This window comes from Narcine bancroftii, chromosome 6 (genome assembly GCF_036971445.1).
Source record: "Narcine bancroftii isolate sNarBan1 chromosome 6, sNarBan1.hap1, whole genome shotgun sequence".
In the NCBI taxonomy this organism is placed as follows: Eukaryota; Metazoa; Chordata; class Chondrichthyes; order Torpediniformes; family Narcinidae; genus Narcine; species Narcine bancroftii.
In genome coordinates, this window is record NC_091474.1 from 31011498 (window position 1) to 31030826 (window position 19329).

General features: G+C 38.4%; 1 protein-coding gene across 5 annotated transcripts in view; it reads left to right on the top strand.

The window, feature by feature from the left end:
• bcas1 (brain enriched myelin associated protein 1) overlaps positions 1-19329 on the top strand; it is a 129422-nt gene that overhangs the window by 10254 nt on the left and 99839 nt on the right. For all 5 annotated transcript variants that reach the window (XM_069884600.1, XM_069884596.1, XM_069884597.1 and 2 more), the window contains exon 2: positions 3212-3293. In XM_069884600.1, the coding sequence (XP_069740701.1) occupies positions 3222-3293 (72 nt within the window). In that variant the 5' untranslated portion in view covers positions 3212-3221. The remainder of the gene's footprint in view (positions 1-3211; positions 3294-19329) is intronic.

The following is a 19329-nucleotide window of genomic DNA, read 5'->3' on the forward strand; positions in this document are numbered from 1 at the left end:
GGTGATGCCTTTATTTCATAAATGATTAATTATAAGCCATTTAAGGATAAATGTGCAGTGTTCCTTCAATTTTCTTATGAACGGTGTCCAGCACGTGGGAGTCAGTTTAATCTTATTGAAAGATAACATCACTATTAATAAAGAAATCAAGTGTCAGCTAAGTTATATTTTCATCTCTTATAATGGGATATCAGATGAAGAAAACTAAGATCTTAAACCTTTTGGTTCTTACCTGTGATTGGTGACAAGTCAGCAGGTTTATGTCAATGAATTAAACAGGCTTTGTTTCCATTGGTTGCAAGTTCACTTGTAGAGTTGTAGGCTTTTTTCTGTGTAAAATCTATTTTTATAACCCCCTAATGGTGTTCAAAATACCTCTGAAAGATTATTATGCTGCACATTATAGTTTAAAAACAGCATTGTTGATCTTTTTTGTGTGACCGTGAGTTGTTTCTTACAGTTGACAGCACTTGGACCTGCAACTGAGATCTCATCAGCTGGTCTTTACACAGACTTGTGCACAACACCAGCACACTTACCACTGGAGAGTTTTTCAGTCAAATCCTTGATATCCGGCACCTATGGGGATGGGTCGATGCTGGATAAGTTGCTTGAGATTGCATGTGGTGTGATTGGTGAACTAATGGCAAGGCGTGCCATTTTTAAACCCATATTTTTTACCAATTTACCTATTTATTTTCCGCAAACCGGTTGTTTGAAGCTGCTAGTTGCTTGAATTCCAGATAATAGGGGTTTTACTGTACTTTCATACAGTACTCGGGGATTCTTCAGAGATGGGAATGATTTTGGAGCGACAATGAAAGACTGATGAATCACATTCATTTCTGGGGGCACTTATTTCAATGGAGCCTCACGGGGCTCCCTGGAGGCAAAGCTGAGTGGAGATTGTCAGTTTGTGCTCTGCTTCTTTCTCATCATCTTTGGGGTCTGACTTTCCTCCATTGATAACATTGACTGGGAATGTTGCTTAAATAGAACTCAAAGAATTTATAGAGGATCCCAAATACCCAACATGCAGCATCTTTGACCCACTTCAGTCAGGAAAGATGTACAGGAACATCAAAACCAGGCTGGGAAATAGCTTCTTCCCACAGACTAGAATACACACACACACACACACACACACACACACACACAATCTTACAGAAAGCCACTTCCACAAAGACAGGCACACAGACACACACACACACACACACACACACACACACACACACACACACACACACACACACACACACACACACACACAGAAACACACCTCACATACACAAACACCTCACATACACAGACACAAACAGACACAACTCACAGGCACAGACACACACCTCACACTCATAGACATCTCTCTCTCTCTCTCACTCTCTCTCTCTCTCTCTCTCTCTCTCTCTCTCTCTCTCTCTCACACACATATATATATTTAGTTTATTTTATATTTTTGTGTGTATGTGATTATTATGTGGTAAGTGAGAAATGCATTATATGTGTATGTGTACTGTGATCTGGAAAAATGCTGTTTCATCAGGTTGTATAAGTACAGTTAGATGACAATAAACTTGAATTTGATCTTGTTGTCTTTCTGCTTCCTTTGGTGTCTCAAGCCCTGTTCCCTGTCACAGCTGTGACACCTACAATTCCTGCAGATGATTAACCCACAATCATATATCGTTGTCTACACATATGTATATTTACGGAGCTGGATAAGTACATCTGTGTCTGCACAGAAAATGAGGGACCAAGTTCCACATTTCCAGAAATAAAACACAAATGTCTTCAGTACACCATTTGACCTGCCGAATTCTCCAGCATTGTGCGTTACCTTCTGCATTTCCAGAAATGGACTCAATAGCATCAAAATGAGCTTTGACAGAACCCAGGCATCTACGAAATGTGAAAACAGTTTTTAAGAGAAAGAGACATACTGTACATCTGTTGTTTTTGAAAGTCCATAAAGATATAACTTCACAATACTGTCATAAAATAAGTATCATTATTTGAGTTTTATCCAAAGAATCACTTACTTACTGAATTAGGTTCAGTTTGTTCAGAGAGGCCGTTTGTTGGTGCATAACAGAGTATCTTATTCACTGTAATATTTTTAGAACCGAAACACTGATATGCAAGATTTGTCTATTTATTAATGGCGTGGAATGAGCTCAGGCTCTGGGAAATTTTTATTTTCCCATCTAAAAGGTGTTGCAATGTAAATATAGCTCCCCTGAGGCGGCTTCACACCTGGAGTTTATTGAAGTGACATGTATCCCACTGGATCAACCAAAATTGTATTTAATTACCTGAATTATGATGCAATATTATAACTTTCCTACATTAAAAATTGCATCAGATTGCTGATAGATACTAGACAAAGGGGATGAGGTTTGAGATATTGTTAGGCCAGGAGGTGGAATGAGATGGTGAATCTGTTAATTCATACTGACAATTTACACCTGCCATTCTCAACATTTTTTTTAGTGATGGCCCCCTTTCCTATAAGTTTAATTGGCTTCTTCTGTACTTCTTCTCTCCTACTGATTATATAAAAACACTTTAAATAATATTTTATCATTTCAGTTCATGGTCCCCCTTAAATGGGCTGTGGTCCTCACAGAGGCTCTCTTTTAGAATGGTGGATTTACACCAATTCTGCATTATAACTTTATTTGCCTCACATTTGTATCAACTCATCCAGATTCTCCTGTACACCTGTGGACTTTATACAATGGCCAATTAATTTCATATCTTGGGGATGAGGAATGTAACTGGAATGTCCAGATGAATCCCACCGTACCATAAAGGATTTGGATAAACTGTTTTGTTTGAAAGTAGTTTGTTTGTCGAAGGGAAAAAATACATTTTCCTTCCTATACCACACCCTGTAGATTTTTACAACTCTAAGGAAAAGTAGAGGGTACTAAATTTATGTAGAATCATTTTTAAAAAAATTAAGGCTGGTGTGAGTTAATTACATTCAGTTTAAGTTGATTAAGAGAAGCCATTTGCTGATGTTTATCAGTGTATCTTATTGTAATTTTTTTAGAACAGATTTTTCTTATCTATATTCCAGATGTTCCATCTTAGTATATAAAGTGTGGGTCTATGTTAATTTAACTTAGCTAGTGTTCTCATTTCCCCTGTATTTTCATAATTCTTTTGAAATCAATTAACTTCCAATTCTGTTTTTGTTTTCAAACAGTTTACTCACAATGGGCAATGTTGAATCACATGAGCCTTTGAATGACTCTGGGACAGAACCTTCAGCATTGAAACAATCCAAGGTAATATTGGTATTCAATTATTTTTATTTCATATTTTTATGGATTTCCTGTTTAATTTTAATGAAGTATTCTACTGAAATATCATCCTCTTAATCTGCATTAAATTCTACAGTAAGTACTCATCTGCCATTCCTACCCCTGGCAACAATAATTTTCACCCCTTGTCAGTTTTGATAACCCCCTCCAATTCGATGATTCTGACTGTTTCCACCAACTTGCCTCTTCTAACTGGGTGAGGACGCTTTATTGTAAACCCCAAGCAAAAATTTATACAAATGGGAAAATGTCTCCAGTGTTTCCTTTGAGCAGGTCCAGTAGGCAGGGCTGTCCATTGTCCCCAGTGCAGTTCATACTGGCAAATGAGCTGCTGGCGGAAGCCATTTAAGGGGCTCAGGGTGGGCTAGGTGGAACACAAAATCAACCTTTTCACTGATGATGTGCCATCCAACTAGCTGGAGTGTTCACGGATGTTTTCCTTAACCTCTCATTGCTGCAGTCAGAGATTCTCACCTGTTCCAAAAGGGCATCAACCATCCCGGTACCCAAAAAAAGAGTAGTCTGAACTGCCTTAACAACTATTGCCCAGTACCACTAACTTCTACTGTAATGAAATGCTTTGAGAGGCTGTTCATGGCCAGAACTAAACATGTACCTAAACAAAGATCTGGACCCTCTGCAATTTGCCTGTCGTCACAACTGCTCCACAGCAGATGCAATATCGCTGGTTCTCCACTCCACAGTTCAGTTATTCCTTCAGTGCTGTCAAGAAGCTACAAACTTTGCACCTATGTACCCCCCTCTGCAACTGGATCCTTGACTTTCTCATTGGAAGACCACAGTCAGAATGAATTGGACGCAACGTCTCCTCCTCACTGATTATCAACACAGACACACCCCAAGGACGTGTGCTTAGCACACTGCTCTACTCATTATACACTCATGACTGTGCGGCCAGGCACAAATCCAATGCTATCTACAAATCTCCCAATGACGCCATAGTTGTCGGCAGAATCACAAATGGCAATGAGGAAGCATACAGACGTGAGATAGATCAAGGGTTCAGTTGAGGAGGGTCAAGAACTTCAAATTCTTTATGTCAACATCTGCAAGGATCTGTCCTGGAGCCTCCATGTTGATGCAATCACAAAGAAGGCTTGCCAGCGGCTATACTTTGTGAGGTGATTGAGGAGGGTCACTATGTCACTGAGGACTCTCTCAAGCTTCTACAGGTGTACCGTGAAGAGCATTCTGGCTCGTTGCATCACTGTCTGGTATGGAGGTGCCAAATCTCAGGACAAGAAAAAAACTCCAAAGGGTTGTTAACTCAGCCTGCAGCATCACAGGCACCAGACTTCACTCCATCGAGGACATCTACATGAGATGGTGTCTTAAAAACCCCCCCACCCAGCCTCTTCACTCTGCTACCATCGGGGGAAAAGGTACAGGAGCCCTCAATGGCAGGACAGATTCTTCCCCACTGCCATCAGATTCCTGAATAATCAATGAATCAAAGACACTGCCTTACTTTTTGAGCACTTATTATTTTTAATATTTTTTATATTTATTGTTGTAAGTTGGTTATAATATGTTGACACTAAAGATGCTGCTGCAAAGCACTGAATTTCATGATTTGTTCATGACAATAAATCCTGATTCCAATTCAGACACTCTGACTCTGCAGGGGCTCTCTTTTGCTTCTTTGTTTCCTCTCGCACTGTAAGTGGCCCTTGGTGGCACTACTGGTGACTCTTTGCCCTCTGGCAGGCAGAAGGCAATTTTGTCTCTTACATGCTTCGTACTATTCCATGACAGTAAAGGGATCTTGCATTAGTGTTTGAGTCAATTCCTTTCATTTTTGGAATCAATAACACCTCACTTTTTTTTTATTTTTTAATTTTTTATTTTTCACACCATAAATCACATTAGCCATGATATACACTTTTTCTTTTTCACACATATACAGTGACTTTTTCTCCCCCCCCCTCCCTCCTCCCAAGCCACCCCCCACCCCCCCCCCCCTCATCCATTTTAGGTATACAATCTAGGTTGCATTAAGCTAGTCAGACAATGTTATCATTCAACAAAAATACACCAGAAATTCTTCTGAGTCCATTCTTTTCTTTCCTTCTCCTTCCATCAACTTAAGTAATGTTTGTCCCCGGTAGGTTTTCGTTATTGTATTTAATGTAAGGCTCCCATACTTGTTCGAATATTTCAATATTATTTCTTAAACTATATGTTATTTTTTCTAATGGAATACATTTATTCATTTCTATATACCATTGTTGTATTTTCAAATTATCTTCCAATTTCCAGGTTGACATAATACATTTTTTTGCTACGGCTAGGGCTATCTTAACAAATCTTTTTTGTGCATCCTCCAAATCAATTCCAAATTCTTTGTTTTTTATGTTACTTAGGAGAAAGATCTCTGGATTCTTTGGAATATTGTTTTCTGTTATTTTATTTAATATCTGATTGAGATCATCCCAAAATTTTTCTACTCTCTCACATGTCCAGATTGCATGAATTGTTGTTCCCATTTCTTTTTTACATCGAAAACATCTATCAGATACTGTTGGGTCCCATTTATTTAACTTTTGCGGTGTAATGTATAGTCTGTGTAACCAATTATATTGTATCATACGTAGCCTCGTATTTATTGTATTTCTCATCGTTCCAGAACATAATTTCTCCCATGTTTCCTTTTTTATCTTTATATTTAAATCTTGTTCCCATTTTTGTTTAGTTTTACCATTTGTTTCCTCATTCTCCTTTTCTTGCAGTTTAATATACATATTTGTTATAAATCTTTTGATTAACATTGTATCTGTAATCACATATTCAAGGTTACTTCCCTCTGGTAAACTCAAATTGCTTCCTAATTTATCTTTCAAGTAGGATCTCAGTTGGTAATATGCCAGCGCTCTCTGAACCCTTCTCCATTAACAATGGCGTGAAGCAAGGCTGTGTTCTCGCACCAACCCTCTTTTCAATCTTCTTCAGCATGATGCTGAACCAAGCCATGAAAGACCCCAACAATGAAGACGCTGTTTACATCCGGTACCGCACGGATGGCAGTCTCTTCAATCTGAGGCGCCTGCAAGCTCACACCAAGACACAAGAGAAACTTGTCCGTGAACTACTCTTTGCAGATGATGCCGCTTTAGTTGCCCATTCAGAGCCAGCTCTTCAGCGCTTGACGTCCTGCTTTGCGGAAACTGCCAAAATGTTTGGCCTGGAAGTCAGCCTGAAGAAAACTGAGGTCCTCCATCAGCCAGCTCCCCACCATGACTACCAGCCCCCCCACATCTCCATCGGGCACACAAAACTCAAAACGGTCAACCAGTTTACCTATCTCGGCTGCACCATTTCATCAGATGCAAGGATCGACAATGAGATAGACAACAGACTCGCCAAGGCAAATAGCGCCTTTGGAAGACTACACAAAAGAGTCTGGAAAAACAACCAACTGAAAAACCTCACAAAGATAAGCGTATACAGAGCCGTTGTCATACCCACACTCCTGTTCGGCTCCGAATCATGGGTCCTCTACCGGCACCACCTACGGCTCCTAGAACGCTTCCACCAGCGTTGTCTCCGCTCCATCCTCAACATCCATTGGAGCGCTCACACCCCTAACGTCGAGGTACTCGAGATGGCAGAGGTCGACAGCATCGAGTCCACGCTGCTGAAGATCCAGCTGCGCTGGATGGGTCACGTCTCCAGAATGGAGGACCATCGCCTTCCCAAGATCGTATTATATGGCGAGCTCTCCACCGGCCACCGTGACAGAGGTGCACCAAAGAAAAGGTACAAGGACTGCCTAAAGAAATCTCTTGGTGCCTGCCACATTGACCACCGCCAGTGGGCTGATAACGCCTCAAACCGTGCATCTTGGCGCCTCACAGTTTGGCGGGCAGCAGCCTCCTTTGAAGAAGACCGCAGAGCCCACCTCACTGACAAAAGGCAAAGGAGGAAAAACCCAACACCCAACCCCAACCAACCAATTTTCCCTTGCAACCGCTGCAATCGTGTCTGCCTGTCCCGCATCGGACTGGTCAGCCACAAACGAGCCTGCAGCTGACGTGGACTTTTTACCCCCTCCATAAATCTTCGTCCGCGAAGCCAAGCCAAAGAAAAAAAAGAAGATCTCCAGTTATATTGTACTTATCTCTCATTTGTTCAAAGGATAAGCATCTACTTCCTGAAAAACAATTTTCTATTCTTTTAATCCCTTTTTTTTCCCATTTTCTAAAGGAAAGGTTGTCTATTGTAAAAGGGAGTAGCTTATTTTGCGTCAATATTAGTTTTGGTAATTGATAATTTGTTTTATTTTTTTCTACATGAATCTTCTTCCAAATATTGAGGAGATGATGCAATACTGGAGAAGTTCTATGTTGTACCAATTTTTCGTCCCATTTATATAATATGTGTTCAGGTATATTTTCCCCTATTTTATCTAATTCTAATCTCGTCCAGTCTGGTTTTTCCCTTGTTTGATAAAAATCTGATAGGTATCTTAATTGTGCGGCTCTATAATAATTTTTGAAGTTTGGCAATTGTAAGCCTCCTTGTTTATACCATTCTGTTAATTTATCTAGTGCTATCCTCGGTTTCCCCCCTCTCCATAAAAATTTCCTTATTATTTTCTTTAACTCTTTGAAGAATTTTCCTGTCAGTTGTATTGGCAATGCCTGAAATAAGTATAGTATCCTTGGAAAAATGTTCATTTTAATACAGTTTATCCTTCCTATCAGTGTTAGTGGTAGATCTTTCCAATGCTCTAAATCGTCCTGTAATTTTTTCATTAGTGGATTGTAATTGAGTTTATATAATTGGCCTAGATTTTTGTTTATTTGTACACCTAGGTATCTTATTGCCTGCATTTGCCATCTGAATGGAGATTCCTTCTTAAATTTTGAGAAATCCGCATTATTCATAGGCATTGCTTCACTTTTATTTACGTTTATCTTGTAACCCGACACTTCTCCATATTCCTTCAATTTCTTATATAATTCTTTTATTGATAGTTCTGGTTCTGTTAAGTACACTATAACATCATCTGCAAATAGACTGATTTTATATTCCCTGTCTTTTATTTTTATTCCTTTTATATTATTATCTATTCTTATCAATTCAGCTAGTGGTTCTATAGCTAGCGCAAACAATAAAGGTGATAGTGGGCATCCCTGCCGCGTTGACCTGCTTAAGTTAAATTGCTTTGATACATGTCCATTTACTGTCACTTTCGCTAACGGTCCCTTATATAATGCTTTAATCCAATTAATATACTTCTCCGGTAAACTGAATTTTTGCAATACTTTGAACAAATAATTCCATTCTACTCTGTCGAAGGCCTTCTCTGTGTCTAAAGCAACTGCTACTGTAGGTGCTTTATTTCCTTCTACTGCATGAATTAAGTTAATAAATTTACAAATATTGTCTGTTGTGCGTCTTTTTTTGATAAATCCAGTTTGGTCTAAATTTACCATTTTCGGTACCTGTTCTGCTAATCTGTTTGCTAATAGTTTAGCTATTATCTTATAATCTGTGTTTAGCAAAGATATTGGTCTATATGACGCTGGTGAGAGTGGATCTTTCCCTTGTTTTAGTATTACTGTAATTATTGCTGTTTTACATGAATCTGGTAAGTTTTGTGTCTCATCAATCTGGTTGATTACATCCAGGAGGGGCGGTATTAATAAGTCTTTAAATGTTTTGTAGAATTCTATTGGAAATCCATCCTCTCCTGGTGTCTTATTATTTGGTAATTTTTTTATTATCTCTTGTATTTCTACTGTTCCAAATGGTTCTGTTAATTTATTTTGTTCCTCTATTTGTAGTTTTGGTAGTTCAATTTTAGTCAAAAATTCATCTATTTTCCCTTCTTTCCCTTTGTTTTCAGTTCGGTATAATTGTTCATAGAATTCTCTAAAGTTTTCCTTAATTTCTTTTGGATTATATGTAATTTGTTCGTCTTTTTTCCTTGTTGCCAATACCATTTTCTTAGTTTGCTCTGTCTTAAGCTGCCATGCTAGGATTTTGTGCGTTTTTTCACCTAGTTCATAATATTTCTGTTTTGTCTTCATTATATTCTTCTCTACCTATATGTTTGTAATGTTTCATATTTTATTTTTTTATCCGCCAATTCTCTTCTTTTAGTTGTATCTTCCTTCATTGCTAATTTTTTTTCTATGTTTACTATTTCCCTTTCCAACTGCTCTGTTTCCTGATTATAGTCCTTCTTCATCTTGGTTACATAACTTATTATTTGTCCTCTAATAAATGCTTTCATTGCGTCCCATAGTATAAACTTATCTTCCACTGATTCCGTATTTACTTCAAAATACATTTTTAATTGTTTTTCAATAAATTCTCTAAAATCCTGTCTTTTAAGTAGCATGGGGTTTAATCTCCATCTATACATTCTTGGAGGGATGTCCTCTAGCTTTACTGTCAGTATTAAGGGTGAATGGTCCGATAGCATTCTCGCTTTATATTCTGTTTTTCTTACTCTATCCTGCATACTAGCTGATAACAAAAATAGGTCTATTCTTGAGTATGTTTTATGTCTAGTCGAGTAGTATGAGTATTCCTTTTCTTTTGGGTTTTGTTTCCTCCATATATCCAAAAGTTTCATTTCTTGCATTGATTTAATTATAAATTTGGTTACTTTGTTCTTCCTGTTAATTTTTTTCCCCGTTTTATCCATATTTGGATCCAAATTCAGGTTGAAATCCCCTCCTATTTGAAGGTAGCATTTTAGCTACCTTCAAAAAGATATCTTGCATAAACTTTTGATCTTCTTCGTTAGGTGAATATATATTAAGTAGATTCCAAAACTCCGAATATATCTGACATTTTATCATAACATATCTCCCTGCTGGATCTATTATTTCCTCTTCTATTTTAAATGGCACATTTTTGCTAATTAATATAGCCACTCCTCTTGCTTTTGAATTATATGATGCTGCTGTTACATGTCCTACCCAATCTCTCTTTAATTTCTTGTGCTCCAATTCAGTTAAGTGTGTTTCTTGGACAAATGCTATATCAATTTTTTCCTTTTTCAGTAAATTTAGTAGTTTCTTCCTTTTAATTTGGTTATGTGTTCCATTAATATTTAAAGTCATATAGTTCAGCGTAGCCATTTTATATTTTGTTTATCTTCTCTTTCCGTTTTTACATCATTACCTTTCCTCCTTTTCCATTTCTGTTTTCTTATTTTCAACTCTTTATAAGACAACATTCCTACAACATCCAACATTTTCCTTATACTCCTATTTCTATCTTCTTTATCCCCAATCTCCCCTTCCCCTCCTGAGTTGTCCTTTATCCCTTGTCGGACAACCACATCTCCCCTCTCCATTTGGATTTGCGAATCCACTCGCAAGCGTCATCTGATTTTGCAGTGACCGCTATTTCCCCCCACCCAGCCCCCCCCAGAAAAGATTTCACTTTTCATATGTCACAAAGGTCACTCTTTTAATTCCCTCCTTATTCTCTCTATTCCATTACCTTCCCTTATTAATTCTTGTCTATACTATCTATATTTTCCTCTAAGTACAGATACATTCACGTATGCACATTGTCTCTATTCACTCTTATACCTCTTTACCCGCATACATATCAATCGTGATCATTTTTACTCTCATTACCCGTCTTCATCCCTCAGTCTATTTTTGTCTTTACCCACATACATATCAATCGTGATCATTTTTATTCTCATTACCCGTCTTCATCCCTCAGTCTATTTTTGTAATTGTTCTGCAAATTTTCGTGCTTCTTCTGGATCCGAGAATAGTCTGTTTTGTTGTCCTGGAATAAATATTTTCAATACCGCTGGATGCTTTAGTATAAATTTATACCCTTTCTTCCATTAAATCGCCTTTGCTGTATTGAACTCTTTTCTCTTCTTTAGGAGTTCAAAACTTATATCTGGATAAATGAAAATTTTTTGCCCTTTATACTCCAGTGGTTTGTTGCCCTCTCTTACTTTTTCCATTGTCTTCTCCAATACCTTTTCTCTTGTAGTATATCTTAGGAATTTTACTAAAATAGATCTTGGTTTTGTTGTGGTTGTGGTTTAGAGGCCAATGCTCTATGTGCCCTTTCTATTTCCATTTCTTGCTGTAGTTCTGGACATCCTAGGGTCTTAGGGATCCACTCTTTTATAAACTCCCTCATATTCTTGCCTTCTTCATCTTCCTTAAGTCCCACTATCTTTATGTTATTTCTTCTGTTATAATTTTCCATTATATCTATTTTTTGAGCTAGTAGTTCTTGTGTCTCTTTAGTTTTTTTATTAGATTCCTCCAATTTCTTTTTTAAGTCTTCTACCTCCATTTCTGCTGCTACTGCCCGCTCTTCCATCTTGTCCATTTTCTTTCCCATTTCTGTTAAGGTCATATCTATTTTATTCACTTTCTCTTCTGTGTTGTTTATTCTTCTTCTTAAATCATTAAATTCCTGTGTTTGCCATTCTTTAAATGACTCCATGAATCCTCTAACAAGAGAAAGTATATCCTTTACCTTGCCTTTCCCTTCTTCTATTTCACTGTACTCTTCCTCTTCTTCTTCCTCTGGGTTGGCCATCTGTTGTTCCTTTGTTGCCCTTTTCTTCTCTTCTTTCTTGTTTTCATTGTCTTCTGTGGTCTCTTCTTGCTGCAGGTGTTCTGCAGCTGTCGTTGCCGGCTGTGGAGATCGACTCCCCAGCTGGTCCCCCCTCCCGTCGGTGTGTTTTTTTTCATGCGCGGTTGCGCACTTTTACTCGGCTCTGCGAGCCATTTTTGTAGTCCTATTTCTACCGACCTGAGGAAGCGGGCTTCTCTCTCCACATCGGGCCTCTTCGGACAGGGAAGGCCTTCTCTTTCTTCCTCCGTTGTCTTCTCTTCCTCTCTTCTTACCGTTGATTTTGATTTTTCTTTTTTTGTCGCCATCTTCTTTCCACCTTTATACTCACTTTTCTTTAACTTTTATTTCTGTGCCTTTGTATTTTCTCTTGTTTTTCCCGACTTTTCTGGAGAGGGCTGGAGTTCACCGTCCGGCCACTACTCCATCACGTGACTCCTCCCCCAATAACACCTCACTTTTGACGAATATTTGACATCTCACCTGCCTAATCAAGCCTAAACAAAGTGTTTTTGGATAACTTTCCACTTCCATAAAATTTAAAGACGCACATCCCAGATTTTAATATTTGAGCAGAGGAGGAAATGGGAATCGTGTGAATCATTTGGAGCTTAGATGATCGATATTCAACAATCACAATCATTTTCCTTTCTGTGGCACAAGGTAAATTTTCCTCCATGACTTTCTGATGCTGCCTTAATATTAAGGACTATCCCCACAGACCTCCCTTTCTCCATGTTATAATTTGCAATTGAGAGGCTCTGATGCAACCCGAACTGGACATTACTGAGATGGTTGTTGGTGAGTGAATGGCTGTTGATAACATCAGGAAGTTTTTTTGATGACTGAACATAGACTGATGGGATAAGAATTCACCTAATTGGATTTGTCTTATTTTCTGTGGACATCCACAGCAGGAAAACGTTCCGTTTTGATGGATAGATTACAAACCTTCAACTTTACTGAAACAACTGGCTTGACTGCATGGTTAGATTCCATAAAAGCCTCCAGTGCTATGGCTTAGAACATTACTGGGGTCCATAGCCTTTGCTAGACCCCACACACTCAACTTTTGTTGATATTATTTAGAAGTTTTGAAGTGCCTTTTACATTTTGAAGTACCTTTTGCATTGTATACATTTAAATTTTAATATCTCTGACATGATAATTGCAGTTTGGATATTTTTGTTCTCTCATCTCAAATGAAAGACTTGCAAAGGATCTTTGGCATATGAAGCAAAAGGTCAACATTATATTTTGAATAAAATTCCATTGGTTCTTTCAGTTATGACATGTGTACTGATGCCTCTTCATTGTACAGTGTAATTAGTCATAATTAAAATGGTTGGAAAAATAAAAGCATTTTGCTTAAAAGGTTCCTTTTATAAATTAAATATTCCTACATTCTTTGGCTTGGCTTCGCGGACGAAGATTTATGGAGGGGGTAAAAAGTCCACGTCAGCTGCAGGCTCATTTGTGGCTGACAAGTCCGATGCGGGACAGGCAGACACGATTGCAGCGGTTGCAAGGGAAAATTGGTTGGTTGGGGTTGGGTGTTGGGTTTTTCCTCCTTTGCCTTTTGTCAGTGAGGTGGGCTCTGCGGTCTTCTTCAAAGGAGGTTGCTGCCCGCCAAACTGTGAGGCGCCAAGATGCACGGTTTGAGGCGTTATCAGCCCACTGGCGGTGGTCAATGTGGCAGGCACCAAGAGATTTCTTTAGGCAGTCCTTGTACCTTTTCTTTGGTGCACCTCTGTCACGGTGGCCAGTGGAGAGCTCGCCATATAACACGATCTTGGGAAGGCGATGGTCCTCCATTCTGGAGACGTGACCCACCCAGCGCAGCTGGATCTTCAGCAGCGTGGACTCGATGATGTCGGCCTCTGCCATCTTGAGTACTTCGACGTTAGGGATGAAGGCGCTCCAATGAATGTTGAGGATGGAGCGGAGACAACGCTGGTGGAAGCATTCTAGGACCCGTAGGTGATGCCGGTAGAGGACCCATGATTCGGAGCCGAACAGGAGTGTGGGTATGACAACGGCTCTGTATTCGCTTATCTTTGTGAGGTTTTTCAGTTGGTTGTTTTTCCAGACTCTTTTGTGTAGTCTTCCAAAGGCGCTATTTGCCTTGGCGAGTCTGTTGTCTACCTCGTTGTCGATCCTTGCATCTGATGAAATGGTGCAGCCGAGATAGGTAAACTGGTTGACCGTTTTGAGTTTTGTGTGCCCGATGGAGATGTGGGGGGGCTGGTAGTCATGGTGGGGAGCTGGCTGATGGAGGACCTCAGTTTTCTTCAGGCTGACTTCCAGGCCAAACATTTTGGCAGTTTCCGCAAAGCAGGACGTCAAGCGCTGAAGAGCTGGCTCTGAATGGGCACAAGAGAAACTTGTCCGTGAACTACTCTTTGCAGATGATGCCGCTTTAGTTGCCCATTCAGATTCCTACATTAATGTTTGAATGTATGGATGTTTTGAGTGCTTTGGGTGTCTGAAAGGGTAAAGAAACAGTAGGGATTTCTTTGGAACTGTTTATAGTCTCTAAATCAGTTTGATTGCATGATTGCCAAGTAATAGAGATTTGAGCCATGTTAATTTCATTCACAAATCAAAAAACAAGTTCAAATAGCAAAATATAGCAAAAATGATGGCACTGCCAGAACTGCTGTAACAGCAGCACTGCTGCTCGTGTAGTCCGGCAGAGATCGGAGATTCAGCGTTTTCCCCCGTGGGGTCCAACCGTCCAGTTCGACTGCCGTGGGCTTTTTTCAGGCTTTAAAAAGCCTGTTAAAGGAGGAGCTGACAGAGGTTTCTTTTAAAATGCTTCCATTTTAAAAGATAGTGGGGCCTATGATCGGCAGCAGCTATGAGGTGTTGCAGACTCTGGGGAAGCAGAGGACTGGCTCAGAATGCCAGAAAACAGGGAGACTGCACTCTGTTTGAGAAGGAAAAGCAGAGGTGACAACCCATGGGAGGGTGACCACGGCAGTGGACCAGTGAAGGGCTTTGCAGCTGAGGAACACACAGGCAGTGGGCTTCTGGTAGCTCGAGGTGAGGATCCCTCTCAAGCTGTGGGCTCCTGGAGACCGTGGTCACAGGTCTTGCACCAGGCTGTGAATTGCTGGAGACTGGTTGAAAAGATACCAGGTATCAGCACCAGGGTGCAAGAGGGTGTCGAGGGTGCTGAAGGGTTTCTAATCATGTTCGGAAGTTCATGTCTGGAACTTGGAGTACCGATGGTTTGTGGATTCTGTATAGGTGCGGAGGCTGCAGGAGCACTGGTGGTGAATCCACGGACACTTGGTGACTCGGGTGGGGGGGGGTGGTGGAACACTCTTTTGTTTATCTGACTGCAAGAGGCACCCAGCAATTTCTGCTGATGGCAAATCTGTTGGCCTTAAGGCAGACTAATGCCAATTTCATATTATATTACACTGTTTTTAGTACATGACAATAAAAGAATCTTGACTTTGGAAGCAATCATCTTGGAAAGTATAGGAAATTGGATTTGCAAAGCTTTCCATTGGAGGACCCTCATTCCAATTGGGAATCATTTTTCTGACCTTTTGTACATAAATATTGGTAATTTTGGGGGTTTTGGGGTCTCAATTCTTCTTGTTGACAGTTCTGCCTGTTGTCCTGTTTACCTTCATGTTGGAAAATGGAACTGTGTGAAGGTGGAATGCAAACTTTAGCTTAATTCTGGTTGGAGATTGGCTCCTTGTCAAGTGGGGGCTTTTAATTCAAAAGAGTACTGTGACCCAGGTGATGGAGTTCTATAAGGAGGGGCACATCAATGGAACTTGCCCAAGTTAGATCCCAGCTGGGAAAATGTTATTGAAACCTGGTAATTGTGCAGTGAGGATCTAAATGACGACTGGTCAATGACTCTAAAATTTACCTGCATGAAGTGCTTTGAGAGATTGGTCCATCCTTGACCCACTCCAATTTGACTCCCACCATAACATGATACCATGTCCCTGGCCCTACACTCGGCCTTAGAACACCAGGTAAACAAGGACATCTACATCAGACTACTATTCAACTCCTTAGTTGAAGGAGGGACTTAATAGTTCCTTCTTCAACACAATAGTACCAAATAAAATCATCCCTAGATTCTGTAATCTTGGCCTCAACATCCCCTCTGCAATTGGATCAACAATGTCCTATCTCACAAGCCATTATCAGTGAGGATCAGTGACAAAACCTTCTCTTTTTTTTAATAATTTTTTATTTTTCACACCATAAACCACATTAACCATGATACACACATTTTCCTTTTCAAACATATACAGTGCCATTTTCTCCCCCCTCCTCCCTCCTCCCATCCCACCCTCCCTACCTCCCCCCTCCCGTCCATTTAAAATACAAAATCTAGGATACATTAAACCAGTCAAACAATGTTGTCATTCAATAAAAATAAACAAGAAATTCCACTGTGTCAATTCTTTTCATTTCCTTCTCCTTTCGTTAATTTAGGTAGTGAATGTCCCCGGTAGGTTTTCGCTATTGTGTTTCATGTAAGGCTCCCATATTTGTTCAAATATTTCAATATTATTTCTTAAACTATATGTTATTTTTTCTAATGGAATACATTTATTCATTTCTATATACCAGTGTTGTATTTTCAAATTATCTTCCAATTTCCAGGTTGACATAATACATTTTTTTGCTACGGCTAGAGCTATTTTAACAAATCTTTTTTGTGCATCTTCCAAATCAATTCCAAATTCTTTGTTTTTTATGTTACTTAGGAGGAAGATCTCTGGATTCTTTGGTATATTGTTTTCTGTAATTTTATTTATTATCTGGTTTAGATCTTCCCAAAATTTTTCTACTTTCTCACATGTCCAGATTGCATGAATTGTTGTTCCCATTTCTTTTTTACATCGAAAACATCTATCAGATACTGTTGGGTCCCATTTATTTAACTTTTGCGGTGTAATGTATAGTCTGTGTAACCAATTATATTGTATCATACGTAACCTCGTATTTATTGTATTTCTCATCGTTCCAGAACATAACTTCTCCCATGTTTTCTTTTTTATCTTTATATTTAAATCTTGTTCCCATTTTTGTTTAGTTTTACCATTTGTTTCCTCATTCTCCTTTTCTTGCAGTTTAATATACATATTTGTTATAAATCTTTTGATTATCATTGTATCTGTAATCACATATTCAAAGTTACTTCCCTCTGGTAAACTCAAACTGCTTCCTAATTTGTCCTTCAAGTAGGATCTCAATTGGTAATATGCCAGCGCTGTATCTTGTGTTATATTGTATTTATCTTTCATTTGTTCAAAGGATAAGAATCTATTTCCTGAAAAACAATTTTCTATTCTTTTAATCCCTTTTTTCTCCCATTCTCTAAAGGAAAGGTTATCTATTGTAAAAGGGAGTAACTTGTTTTGCGTCAATATTAGTTTTGGTAATTGATAATTTGTTTTATTTCTTTCTACATGAATCTTCTTCCAAATATTGAGTAGATGATGTAATACTGGAGAACTTCTATGTTGTACCAATTTTTCATCCCATTTATATAATATGTGTTCAGGTATCTTTTCCCCTATTTTATCTAATTCTAATCTGGTCCAATCTAGCTTTTCCCTTGTTTGATAAAAATCTGATAGGTTTCTTAATTGTGCGGCTCTATAATAATTTTTAAAGTTTGGCAGTTGTAAGCCTCCTTGTTTATACCATTCTGTTAATTTATCTAGTGCTATCCTCGGTTTCCCCCCTTTCCATAAAAATTTCCTTATTATTTTATTTAACTCCTTAAAGAATTTCTCTGTCAGGTGTATTGGCAATGCCTGAAATAGGTATAATATCCTTGGAAAAATGTTCATTTCAATACAGTTTATCCTTCCTATTAGTGTTAGTGGTAAATCTTTCCAATGCTCTAAATTGTCCTGTAATTTTTTCATTAGTGGATAATAATTGAGTTTATATAGTTGGCCGAGATTTTTATTTATTTGTACACCTAGGTATCTTATTGCTTGCATTTGCCATCTAAATGGTGATTCCTTCTTAAATTTTGAGAAATCCGCATTATTCATAGGCATTGCTTCACTTTTATTTATGTTGATCTTGTAACCCGACACTTCTCCATATTCCTTCAATTTCTTATATAATTCTTTTATTGATAGTTCTGGTTCTGTTAAGTATACTATAACATCATCCGCAAATAAACTGATTTTATATTCCTTGTCTTTTATTTTTATCCCTTTTATATTATTTTCTGTTCTTATCAATTCTGCTAGTGGTTCTATAGCTAACGTGAACAATAAAGGTGATAGTGGGCATCCCTGCCGTGTTGACCTGCTTAAGTTAAATTGCTTTGATACATATCCATTTACTGTCACTTTCGCCAATGGTCCCTTATATAATGCTTTAATCCAATTAATATACTTCTCTGGTAAACTGAATTTTTGCAGTACTTTGAACAAATAATTCCATTCTACTCTGTCAAAGGCCTTCTCTGCATCTAAAGCAACTGCTACTGTTGGCGCTTTACTCCCTTCTACTGCATGAATTAAGTTAATAAATTTACAAATATTGTCTGTTGTGTGTCTTTTTTTAATAAATCCAGTTTGATCTAGATTTACCATTTTCGGTACATACTCTGCTAATCTGTTTGCTAATAGTTTAGCTATTATTTTATAATCTGTGTTAAGTAAAGATATTGGTCTATATGACGCTGGTGCGAGTGGATCTTTCCCTTGCTTTAGTATTACTGTAATTATTGCTGTTTTACATGAATCTGGTAAGCTTTGTGTTTTATCAATCTGGTTGATTACTTCCAGGAGGGGTGGAATTAATAAATCTTTAAATGTCAGCACAAACGAGCCTGCAGCTGACGTGGACTTTTTACCCCCTCCATAAATCTTCGTCCGCGAAGCCAAGCCAAAGAAGAAGAAAATGTTTTATAGAATTCTATTGGGAATCCATCCTCTCCTGGTGTCTTATTATTTGGTAATTTTTTTATTATCTCTTGTATTTCTACTATTCCAAATGGCTCTGTTAATTTATTTTGTTTCTCTATTTGTAGTTTTGGTCGTTCAATTTTAGTTAGAAATTCATCTATTTTCCCTTCTTTCCCTTCGTTTTCAGTTTGGTATAATTGTTCATAGAATTCTCTAAAGTTTTCCTTGATCTCCTTTGGATTATATGTGATTTGTTTGTCTTTTTTCCTTGATGCCAATACCATTTTCTTAGCTTGTTCTGTCTTAAGCTGCCATGCTAGAATTTTGTGCATTTTTTCACCTAGTTCATAATATTTCTGTTTTGTCTTCATTATATTCTTCTCCACCTTATATGTTTGTAGTGTTTCATATTTTATTTTTTATCTGCCAATTCTCTTCTTTTAGTTGTATCTTCCTTCATTGCTAATTCTTTTTCTATATTTACT